Below are 12,628 nucleotides of genomic sequence, written 5' to 3' on the forward strand. Positions count from 1 at the left end.
ACAGTAAGTTTTCAAAGCTGACGATGGAGAGAGCGACCCCGCATGCAGAATAACTGAGCAAGGGGGGTGGGGTGGGGGTGGGGCAAGCTAGTAGAGGGAGCCCAAGCTCTTGCAATCACCGGTCCCTGAAACAGCCCAGGGAAGTTGGGAATGAAGTTTGAAGGCGGGTGGGAGCGGGGGAGAAGCGCGTGTGCGTGAGTTTGGGTCTTTGCACTCTGCCCCCTTGTTCATTTCCTACAACCACAGACAGATGTATGGAGTACTTCGGAGAATTCACTAATAAATCCTTGTTACAAGGAAAATGGCACCATGGCCTGCACAACATGTTTAGAAGAGATTCATTTAGAAGCGTGCATGCATTCTTTCGACCTACACTGCGTCTTAAGAAAAACCCACAGAAGAGTTATCATGCCCCGGACCGGAGTTGAAATTCAAAACTTGGGTCTTGAAATACATTTTGTCTCTGAGATACATTTTTTTTTCTCTATCTCTTCTCTCTCTCCCTCTCTCTTTCCCTCTTATCTCTTCCCCCCCGTCTCTCTCCCTACATTGTCTCTAGAAAATCAACTGTCCAGCAGATAGACAGTCATAACTGCACCCATCTCAAGGAAATATTTACATTTGCTTCTCACAAAAAGGATGGTTGTCTTTTCCAAGGTAAGAACGCAGAGCCAGAGAGAGCCAACTCTAAAGTCCCTTCGCCAAGTGTTTAACTACACCGATCCTGTCTTTATACAATAAATGCAGTCTTGACAAGAGCCTATGGCAGTGAGAAAAAGTGGCGCGGCATGGAGAAAAGAAGCATGCATGCAAGACACACGACGTCTGATTCGAGTCCCCCTTCGTTACCACCTAGAAATTGCAGTTTGGTCTTAGTTCTGTCCCTCCGGGGGTCAAGTAGGATCTGAGATCTCTTAGGCAGTGTGGGAGGCCACTGGGGGGTCCCACCGCCGTCCACCCTCCCACGGGCCACGCGCCCAGCTCCCCCTTCCTTCTGGGCCCGGCACCTCGACCCGACCCCTCCCGCCCGCCGCTCTCCCCTCAACCTCCGCAGCCGGGCCGGCCCGCTGCTCACTTGAGCAAGTCCTTGGACTCGGCAGACAGCCTGGCCATGTTGGCGGTGGACAGAGCGGACAGGTGCGGCGGCGGCGGCATCTGGCAGATGGTGCAGGGGCAGGGCAGCCCGGCCCAGTGCTGGAAGCCGCTGCCCAGCTGCAGCGCGGGAGGCGTGGACGGCGCCTTGAGCAGCGAGTGGGGAGGCCGGATGGTGCCGATGGCGGGCAGCGAGGCAGCGGACAGAGGGGACGAGGCGTTGCCAGAGGAGAGCGCGCCGCCCAGGATGGGATGCACAGGGTGCACGGCGTTGGCGGCGTGCGCTGGGTGGCCGGCCGAGTGGCCCACGGTCCCGCAGTGGAAGGCCGAGTGGTGGCCCCCATAGATCTCACCAACCAACCTCTTCATCTCCTCCAAGGAGCTGGTGAGCATGAGGATGTAGTTTCTGGCCAGTAGGAGAGTGGCGATCTTGGAGAGTTTGCGCACCGAGGGCCCGTGTGCGTATGGCATGACCTCGCGCAGCCCGTCCATGGCTAGGTTCAGGTCGTGCATCCGCTTGCGCTCGCGTCCGTTGATCTTCAGTCTCAACTGCTGGAGGTCCTGCTCCGACAGCTGCTTCTTGATTTTGTACTTGCTGCTCTCGCCCGCGGCCTTGGCGCCGGCCCGCGAGAGGCTTTCCCCTGGCATCTTCTGCACTATGTCGCCCTGCGTGGACGAGACCGAGTTGAGGCGGCTCTCCTGGTGGTGGTGATGGCGGTGGTGGTGGTCCCTCAGATACATCTCATCCATGTCCGGAGATGAAGCTCTGCTGGAGACAGAGCTTGAATCAGAATTCATTTTATTATAGGGGATGCGGCCCTACCGTGGGGAAGCTTTAGGCGGGAAATTAGAGAAAATCTTGAATGAAAAAAAAAAAAAAAAGCTGCAGAGCCCAGCAACCCACTTCTCAGCGGCAAGACGTGAAAAGAAAAGCTGAGGCAGTGCCTTTCCCCGCCTTTCTTCCTCCCCTCTCCCTTCTTTCTGGTTTGGCTGTTTCCTGGACAGCTCGTTGGTGTGTGCTTGAACTAACCTCACGCTGAAAAAGAGGGGCTTTTATAGAGCTGCGCCGGAGAAAAGAGACAAAAGGAACCCTCCTATCTATCCTGGGCTGGTTAGGATGACGTGCCATCATTCAGGGCGGTGCGCTTTGCTGTCCCATTTAGCAAGGATTCCTATTCATATTCATTGTGGGGCCGCCCTGGGACACCTCTGCTCAGAACAGCTAGGAGCCCCCAGGCACAAAACCCTCTGATTGACACACTCACCGCTCCAGCTCGCGCCTTCTGGATTAAAAAAAAAAAAGAAGAAGAAAGACAGAAAGAAAAGGAAACAACTTTCCTCCACCCCACTCCCCTTCCTAATTTCCCTAACCAAAGAATACCTAAAGGCAGTGAAGGAAGGAAATGGAAGGGAGCCAGGTGGAGATTCCTCTGGGTTTGGAAAGAGGAATTGTAACATTCTCTCCTCTCTTTCACCGCTACTCCCAAGTTTTGGAAAACGTGGGCAAAAGAAGCTTCAGTGGAAAGGTTTCAATGACGGGGATGCACATGAAGGGCAGGTTCAACACGCCGGGGTCAAGGTGGGAGGGGCAGGGGGATGCCTGCCGACGTGCACAGCCTGAAGGTCATTTCAATAGGTTTCTTTCCCTAAACACTGACATTGTGCTTATTTTGTTTATGGGGCCCTCCGGTGTGGTTGTAATGGGATGTCCGTATCTGGTGACGAGGTTGTACCCCCAACACTGCTGTGAGAATGGGTCTCTGGCTTTTTATATATTTTCTTTCGTTTTGAAAAATAGATTACTGAAAGAATTTCAATCTTGCCAGATTCTGTAACTTCTTAGACCTGGAAATGAGGAAACAAACCAACTCTGGCGTTACAATGAGAGCCACTTGAGAAGGAGAGGAGAGGAAAAGTGGCCGAGGAGGAGGGAGGGAGTTAAGGATTGCAGTTTCCCGAGAACACCGGGAGAGATTGTTTCTTCTCCGGCTACCCCCCAACTCCCGGACCCCGGCGCTGGCTGAAGATGGCGGAGCGGTCCCCCTCCCGCAGCTCGACCCGAGGGCCTTCGAGCTCTGTGCGCGCCCGGGCGGAGCATCGGCGGCTCCGCGTTCCCCGGCCGGGGCCGCCCCACACCCGCGGTCCGGGAGAGTGGGAGGTCAGGGTCGAATGATAAACTACGACTGTGGGTATGTGTGTGTGTGTGTGTGTGGTTTGGCACCATAAGATCTAGAGGGCCTCTTGTGCGTGCGCGCGTGGGCCCTGCGGTCCCGCTCACAGTCCATGCTGGGGAATAAAGAGGAGGCCTGGAGTTTGGAGCCTTCGGTTCCAGGGGGGAGCTCGGCGCCGACCTTTCTTCCCCCTTGCTGAGTTTTTGTCAGTCGGAACTAGCTAAGCCGCCTGAGAGGCCGGAAGGCAGAAATCCCCGGAAGGGAAGCTGCCCCAGGGGCGGCCTCTAGAAAAACCTGGGCACCTCCACGCTCCGGGCTCGGAGAAACAGGAGAAAAATGTTAGGTTGCGGCTGAGTGTCTGGGTGGCAAGTGCAAAACTGAAATAATCCCGGGATCTCGAGCAGTCAGGGCCTCACACTGCGCCGCAGAGTCGCTGCAAGCCTCCAGGACTCGCGAGGTAAAAGAGGCTTCACTTTCCATTGATGCAAACGGAGCGGCCGACCGGAGAGGGATGCACCCCCAGGTCCCGAGCTCGCGCGCTCGGTGAGGCTGTGCCTCGTCACCGTCACGCCGCGAAAGCAGGTCGAGTGGGGAGACGAGACGTGGGGACGGATCCTTTCTCGACACCGATCGTTGCTTCTCCGTAAAGAAAAAATAAAGGAAATGGCCAGCACCCCTTCGTCAAGGCCAGGATCTTAGAGCCCTTGAAGATTGGACACAAGCCTCTCATTCTCCTGTCTCCTCCATAAAAAGTTTCTTAAAACGAAAAATCCAAGGAATTCGGTTGGATGTGGAGATTCTGATGGTCAAACGCACTCCTAATATCCAAGCAAAAGGAATGTTTCCTAATGCACCGGACTCGCCCATCTAAACTCAGATAACTACATCCCCGGAGCTGCTTTTGAGCAAAAGGATTACAGAACGCACACTTTCGGACAACGCCCCAGGTGATGGACGGAAGCTGGGGGAAGAGGCGTGGTCCAGACCACAGCCTTCAGAAGCTCTTCTGCTGATCAAGGTGTGGGGCCGGGAGCGCTGGACCCAAGCTGAAGCGGCTTCCTCGCCTTTGGGCCAGTACACAGGCCCGGCCCCCTGTCAAAACCACCTTCTTGACCCTTGGGTATCGACCTCTGTCCTTCCCATGCCCCAAGTGAGAATGCTGCTGCTCAGTTTTGACTTTAGGAAGCAGCAAAGTCTAGTTTGAGCAGAAGGGTTGCAAATAAAGGAATAGAAAAATCAGGCCGCTGAAAGGTATTTACCTTTTTAAAAATCCCTATTTTCTCAATGGACAATATGAAATAAAGTGTAAAATCTCCCTCCTCCCCCCTCCCTGCCAATTAATAGAGAAGGTAAAGTTGCAGTGGGGCGGGGTGGGTAGGTGGAGGACGGGCCGGGAGGGAAAGAGAGAGTGTGTGGGCGGGGAGGTGGGGAGCATTCCGCTCAATACAAACTGAAGAATTCACTTGCAGGGTTGAAGAGACTGGGGGCTGTGTTCTGAAGTCAGAAAACCAGCCTCTCTTCCTCCGCCGCATCTTTCCATGGAGAGAGGGACATAGGCTGACAGCAGCCAGGCCCAAGGGGGGCTGCATTGGGCGCAGAAGGGGAGCCAGGCCTCTGCCTGCACGGACAAGATCTACTTCATCCCCAAAAGGTTTTTGGCTCCAGTATGGAGGCAATGCTTGGAGTGTGTCCTGGCCTGAGGTCCTCTTTCACAGTCTGGGACGCGCGCGTCCTCTCCTCTCTAGTCGCCCTCTGCTTTCCCCAAGGGTAACTTTGTGTGAGCCTGGGATGGCTCAAGGCCCAAGGCCCCAGCCAGGCAAACACTTAGAGCCTTCCAGGAGTCCCATCCTCTTCTAGGAGGCTTGTTCCCCATTCTTTAGCTCTTGGCAAAGAGGGAGAGTGACTAAAGGAGCCACAGTTTTGCTCGCCATAAAATGGGTTGCTACTAGCCAGGGCCGAAAAGGCAGAGACGTCCACCAGGCAGCGCTGGCGCTGCTCCTGGGCGCTCGTCTCGCGGAGTCGCTGTGGACTCGGAGAATGCACTTCCATTCGACTACCCTACCCCGGAGCTCAGCCCTTCGGGATAAGCCCCGCGCCCCGAAAGGGAGCAGGTTGGAAACCCCACTAGAGCAAGCAGATGGATTCCTTTTCGAGGGATGTCTCTGTCATCGTCCACCCTCCGGCGCGAGCTGGGAGGGGAGAGGAAGGCAGCCGGCGTTGGGCCGAGCCAGCGGCTGCCTAAAGGAACCTCAACCAGAGACGCGCCGTGACCTTGGCCCTGGACAGGGGCCTATCCGGCAGGCCTGGAGCGGAGTGAGCGGGCGGGCGGCAGCGGGGCCGCGCTCTCCAGGCCACACCCCGCGCCCTGGCTGCCCTGGTGGGCGACGGCGGGAAAGCCGGGGGTCGTGCTCCGGCAACAGGTGCGTCCCAAGGCCCGCGGGCTGCTCCCGGCCAGACAGTCTCGGGTCTGGGAATAGCCTGTGAGTTTCTCAGCCTCTGCATAACACTAAAAAAGTAGCAGGTCAGCGCGGGGACCTGAGAGGGAGAGCCGCCCTGCCTGGCCGGCGCGCCTCTGGCGCACAGCCTCAGCTCCGCAGCCCCAGACGGGACGCAGCCCCGGCTTCTGGGGACCGCGCCCTCCAGCGGCTTTGCGGCTCTTCCCGACCCCCTCCCATCTCCAGATCGCCGGGGGGCTGTGTCTTACCCGTTGCCCGGTGCGCGCCGCTCTGCAGTTCCAGCTACTGAGTTCCTCGCCAGAAGCTGCCGCTGTGCCCGAGCCCGCGGCGATTTGGGCTCAGGAACGATCGCCACCGCCCACCCCCCACCACCCCCAAAGCCCTCGTAAGAGTCCAGAGACAAATGTCACGCTGGCTGACCTGCCAGGCGGCTACTGTGAGGAGCCGGTCAGTAGACCACGTCCGCGGGCTTCTCTCGCTCAAGCCTCAAACTTGACCGGCAGAAACTTTGGCCAAGACCGAACAGCAGGAGGCTGCCCTGTGGGCTTCACCTTTTAACCCAATCCCCCTTCGGAAACAAAAGGGATAAAAGGGAAACCCAAATATCTCAAAGATGCTCCGTCATGGGCAACCGGAGGAATAGCCTAAAAACTAGTTGACCACGGAGGAGCTTCTCAAAAAAGTAGTTTCTTTCTTTATCTGCTGAGTAAAACATTCACTTCACAACAATAGCAACGGGGACCGGGTCATCCAGACTGTTAGGTTGATCAAAGAAGCCGTTACAAAAAAGAAGAAGAAGACATCAAGTTTTAAAAAATGAAATGTCAACATAAATCGCAGCCAAGCAAAAATTATCTCTTCTCCCAGCAGCGCATCCTGAATGATGGAATGTAGCGAGTGTGCTAAACCCCCTGTCCCCGCAGTCGGAGATGCCAAAATTGAAAACCAAACAATTAAATAGGTGCTAGAAGGACCCAAGGGGATGGACCTGGGCCGGTCGGCTAAAGTGCTTTAGCTTTCTGGATTTTCCCATATTTTATATAATATCTCCAACACTCATGATCTGTCCAGTATTTCTCCTCACCTTTTTAAAATTTGATTTTCATACGAGGAAAATAGCAGAAGTTGAAGGACACCAGAATTTTATGAAGCGATTGTAACTGCTTTTCGCAATGTTGGATGTGAGATTGGAGGGTGAGAGGAAATCACAGAATAGCATAAAATGATGAAGTGCTAATTATGTGGATATATAGACAAGTTAATCCACTGACAGAAGTAGAAGTTTGATTTTAATGATGCATAAGCTACTAGGCTGGCCAGAACTTACAGTCTCATTATAATTATTTAAAGACTGACAAAAGTCAAAGGAGATATGAACTTCTGGGTTTCATTTATAGGATTTTGCTCAATTAGTGAGCATACTTAAGTACTTTTTTTTTTCTTTCTGGAAACATCTGCTCAATTGCCAAAACCTCTACTGAGTTTTCCTTCTAAAGAAAGCCAATAAATTGAAAACATTTTTCCTCAAGATTGGAACGTTTAGGTTGATTTAAATATCACTGGTGATCAATCACTTAAACTGATGAGTTTATATTAAAATTTGCATACATATACACACATTCTTGGCATGCATCCTGACATTTTGAATTTGTGGCCCCATTAATACCAATACTTTAACAAGGACTAAGTAGATGATTTCTTATTAGTATTTTACTGTTATTAATTTTCTTCTTTTATGATTTTAGAGTTAAAGTCACTGTGTACAATTTGATATTGATATAAAATAACATGGAATATTAAGTTCTGCTTTTTCTTTTGGAAACTATTTTATCATCTTGGTATATTCAATTAGATAGTTATATGTAACACATATTGCTGTATTCTTTGCTAAAATGCTTAAGGAATTTAGTTTTATTTTAGAGAGAAATATTTCTTTTAGAGATAAATATCTTGGGTAGCATGAGTATTATTTTCATTTTGTATTCAGTAAATTCAGGTTTATACATAAAGTATGTGAATATATACCACAAAGTGGTAAGAATGATAAGAACCTACCTATCGAGCGACAGAGAATTAAAGAGATGCTAACATTCATGTTCTCAGTTTATCACATTGCTTTTTATTCTAAGGACCTATATATGTGTATTCCAAAACTTACATGTACATTTGCATAAAATTAAAGACACTTAAATATTTATTTGAAGCCTTTGAATTCTAAATAAAAAGGAGTAAGTTCGTTTTCATATGCTAATAGGGACAAAGAAAAACGGTACACACCTTCTCAGAGGTAGAATTGCATTTGAAATGTTATATTTGCACACATTATTTTCAAAAAAATGATGATTAAAGAGTCTGCCACTGAATCTTGAAAAATCAAAATGGCAGTTTTTGAAAATCAACATTTCCACAGATTAACTGATTTTATACATAATACGTGCTACAGACCAGGTGAATTCTGTTTCATCATTTCTAAAGACACATAGAAATGTGATATACTCTCCTTTCTCACTAGACCATTGTTTTTTTCTATTTAGTGATATGTTTTATTTTGTTTGCATAACATCAACAGTCTGAATGTAAAGTTTATAAAGCCCAAATTGTCACCATTTACAATATTGCCAGAATTTTCACTTTCATCTCTAATATTATGCTATATAATAAAATTGAAGCAATTATCCAGACAACTGAAGTTTCAAGTACTGTTTTTCTTTTACCTTGGGAGTGGGATCTGAAAAAAGGAAGCAGGTTGGAAACTGGAAAAGTATTACTTAAAATTTGTAGATATTTAGTTATTCTATATTTCACTTGTAGACTAGTCTGAGTCTCCTGCTCAAATGAAATGATATTCTCAACTGTCGAGAACTGGTAGTAAAAAAGTCTTAGATATTTGGAATATGTTATTTTTTACAACATCAAATGACAATGGAAGTTAACATTCAGTTAACATTACTGAAGACATTGGTGAAGGAAACGATAATTTTCCAAACCCTCATATTTCCTTAGTAATTTTGATTGTTTTTTATAACCCTTGATAATTATGAAATAATAGAATATTAAACTATTTATGTTCACAGAAGTGAGCATTTCAATTGGATACCTTAGCATTTTGTTTTTTCTCCTTTTCATAATGGCAAGTATAATAAATATGGGTAGACTTTTAGAAAAAAAAAACTTTGTAAAAGGGGGAAAAAAAGGGAGGGCATAGTACACACTTGTATATGTCCTTTGTTCATAATACATAAACTTAATCCACTTTAAGTGCATTTTAAAGAGCTGTTTGCATGAAAGTGCTCTTCATATATTTTCTTAAAACATTTTGGAAAATTTAAAAACAATTTGGAAAATTTATTAGATTTGGAAAATCTAATATTTTAATATAGAGCCCACTTGTAGCCATTTTCCAAAGACCCAGGAAAAGCAAGTTTTCTGTTTCTATGGCGCTTTGTTCACCATTCACACATCCTGCAAATGTATGTGTGTGTGTATCTCAGTCAAACTGCTTGAGATAAGCTGTGAGGGTGAAAACACTGAGGACTTCTTCTGCGATGGTACTTATAAGTACCATCAAAACTACTGTAGAGGTCAAATGGCAAATGGAACACATTATCAGACTGAAACCCTGCTAAAAAATAGATTAAAAAAAAAAAATTAATGCTATAGATCTCCTAGCTAGAGAAGGTTTCCAAACAAATTCTTGATTTTTTTTCCATTGGCAAAAAGAAACAAAAGCTTTTAACTTTATCAATTTTATACTGAAGGACAACTTTAATGTCCCAGTACTTGCTTATAATACAAGACATTTACCTCAATAAGAATACAAGACTAGAAATTCATTGCTAGAAAAAGCCAATTTCTATTTTGTTGATGTGAACTTATAAACTAATTTTAAAATTCTTTCCAGAATCAAAATTATTTTTCTCCTTGAAAAGCTCTTATATGTGATCTTTTTATGCCCCCCAAAATATCAAATGCAATTATGTGTAAAATTTTCAAGTATTCTTACTGGAATGGACCTATGTTTTTATCAAAGTTTTGTCCCCTGTGAAAATAAAGCAAGGGGTAATAGCTCTTTTGCTCCCATTAGATTTATTATTTGAAGTAATTATATTAAATGGAAAATAATGTCTTTGGCAAAGTGATGCCAAGAACAGATACCCAATAGAAAAATATTGCTGAAAGATATGTGACAGGAAAGATGTGGGCCCATCAAGAGCCTCTAACCAATTCACCTTAAGAGTTTTAAGATGCTATAGAAACTAAAAACTAAAATCTGAAGAGCATATGCAACCAGGGGTTTGAAAACCTTTTTAAAGACTGGACTAGAATAACTTCCCTAGTGGCTCAGATGATTGAGAATCCACCTGCAATGTGGGAGACCTGGGTTTGATCCCTGGGTTGGGAAGATCCCCTGGAGGAGGATCCACTCCAGTATTTCTGAAGAAACCCCATGGACAGAGGTGCCTGGCAGGCTATAGTCCATGGGGTCACAAAGAGTCAGATACGACTGAGCAACTAGGCACAGCACAGCACAGCACAGAATAACTACAGCACAGTTCCTCTCAGTGTCTGTGGTGTCCTTTCCCTCCTGTTTGATAAGACCATCAACAACAAAGGGAGCAAAACCAAACATTAGCAACGAATACAAGTCAACAACGAATATTGTGTAGGTTTCTCTAATAAGCTATCTTCTGGCCAAAGCTTCTACATACCATAGAATCATGGGGGAAATGAGTTCCTGGAGAGACATAAAATATTTCTTTGGATAACTTTTATGTTGTAAACATAGACATGCCACTTCCCCATTGATGGCAGTGTTTTCCTTATGGTAGGAAGACCAGAGGCAGATATTACACAAAAAAGACTTCACAACTCACCAAATTTCCTGGATAGGGTTTGCTCTTTCCTAGAAGTACACACTTACTTTAGAACTTTCATTCTGTCATCTGCACAATGAAAATAATTGTGCAGATGACAAAATTAAAGAAAGCAAAATGGTTGTCTGAGGAGGACTTACAAATAGCTGAGGAAAGAAGAGAAGTGAAAGGCAAAGGAGAAAGGGAAAGATATACCCATCTGAATGCAGAGTTCCAGAGAACAGCAAGGAGAAGAAGCCTTAAATGAACAATGCTAAGTTATAGAGAAAAACAATAGAATGGGAAAGACTAGAGACCTCTTTAAGAAAACAGGGGATATCAAGGGAACATTTCATGCAAGGATAGGCACAATAAAGGACAGAAATGCCAAGGACCTAACAGAAGGAGAAGAGGTGGCAAGAATACACAGAAGAACCATACCAAAAAAGTCCAAATGATCAGGATAACCATGATGGTGTGCTCACTCACCTAGCGCCAGAAACCCTGAAGAGTGAAGTCAAGTGGACCTTAGGAGGAATTACTATGAACAAAGCTAGTGGAAGTGATGAAATTCCAGCTGAGCTATCTCAAATCTTAAAAGACAATGCTGTTAAAATGCTGCACTCATTATACCAGCAAATTTGGAAAACTCAGCAGTGGCTGAGGAAAGGACTGGAAAAGGTCAGTTTTCATTCCAATCCCAAATAAAGGCAATGCCAAAGAATATTCAAATTACTGTATAATTGTGCTCATCTCACATGCTAGCCAAGTGAAGCTCCAATCCCTCAAGCTAGGCTTCAAAAGTATGTGAACTGAGAACTTCCAGATGTACAAGCTGGATTTAGAAAAGGCAGAGGAATGAGAGATCAAATTGCCAACATCTGTTGGATCATAGAAAAAGCAAGGAAGTTCCAGAAAAACATCTACTTCTGCTTCATTGACTATACTAAGGCCTTTGACTATGTGGATCACAACAAACTGTGGAAAAGTCTTCAAGAGATGGGACTACTAGACCACGTTATCTGTTGCCTGAGAAACCTATATGCAAGTCAAGATGCAATAATTAGAACCAGACACGGAACAATGGTTGAAAATTGGGAAAGGAGTACATCAAGGCTGTATATTGTCACCTGGCTTATTTAATTTATATGCAGACTATATCATGCAAAATGTCAAGCTGGGTGAAGAACAGGCTGGAATCAAGATTGCCAGGAGAAATATCAACAACTTCAGATATGCAGATGATACCACTCTAAAGGCAGAAAGCGAAAAAGAACTTAAGAACCTCTTAATGAGGGTGAAAGTGGAGGGTGAAAAGCTGGCTTAAAACTCAACATTCAAAAAACTAAGATCTTGGCATCTGGTCCCAACAGTTCATGGCAAATAGATGGGGAAAAAGTGGAAACAGTGACAGATTTTCTTTTCTTGGGCTCCAAAATCACTGCAGATGGTGACTACAGCCATAAAAGTAAAAGATTCTTGCCCCTTCAAAGAAAAGCTATGACCAAGCTAGAGAGCATATTAAAAAGCAGAGATGTTACTTTGCCAACAAAGGCCTGTCTAGTCAAAGCTATGGTTTTTCCAGTAGTCATGTATGGATGTGAGAGCTGGACTATAAAGAAAGCTGAGCACCATAGAGTTGATGCTTTTGAACTGTGGTGTTGGAGAAGACTCTTGAGAGTCCCTTGGACTGCAAGGAGATCAAATAAGTAAATCCTAAAGGAAATCAGTCCTGAATATTCATTGGAAGGACTAATGCTGAAGCTGAAGCTCCAATATTCTGGCCACCTGATACAAAGTACTGACTCATTGGAAAAGACCCTGATGCTGGGAAAGATTGAGGGCAAGAAGAGAAAGGGATGACAGAGGATGACATGGTTGGATGGCATCATGGACTCAATGGACATGAGTTTGAGCAAAACTCCCAGAGTTGGTGAAGGACAGGGAAGCCAGGCATCCTGCAGTTCATAGGGTTGCAAAGAATCAGACACAACTTAGTGACTGAACAACAACTGAGATGAGAAAGACTGAGGAAGGAGGTATTTTAAATATGTTA

General features: G+C 46.3%; 1 protein-coding gene across 1 annotated transcript; it reads right to left on the bottom strand.

The window, feature by feature from the left end:
- Positions 1-1,060: 1,060 nt before the first annotated feature.
- OLIG3 (oligodendrocyte transcription factor 3) lies at positions 1,061-1,890 on the bottom strand. The gene has a single exon (XM_002690272.6). The coding sequence runs from the start codon at positions 1,888-1,890 to the stop codon at positions 1,072-1,074; it is 819 nt and encodes a 272-aa protein (XP_002690318.1). The 3' UTR covers positions 1,061-1,071.
- Between the last annotated feature and the right edge of the window lie 10,738 nt (positions 1,891-12,628).

The sequence above is a fragment of the Bos taurus genome, chromosome 9 (assembly GCF_002263795.3).
Source record: "Bos taurus isolate L1 Dominette 01449 registration number 42190680 breed Hereford chromosome 9, ARS-UCD2.0, whole genome shotgun sequence".
Lineage (NCBI taxonomy): Eukaryota > Metazoa > Chordata > Mammalia > Artiodactyla > Bovidae > Bos > Bos taurus.

Excerpts from the sequence above, each read along its gene's own strand:
- OLIG3 (XM_002690272.6), bottom strand. The coding sequence starts at position 1,890 with ATGAATTCTGATTCAAGCTCTGTCTCCAGCAGAGCTTCATCTCCGGAC.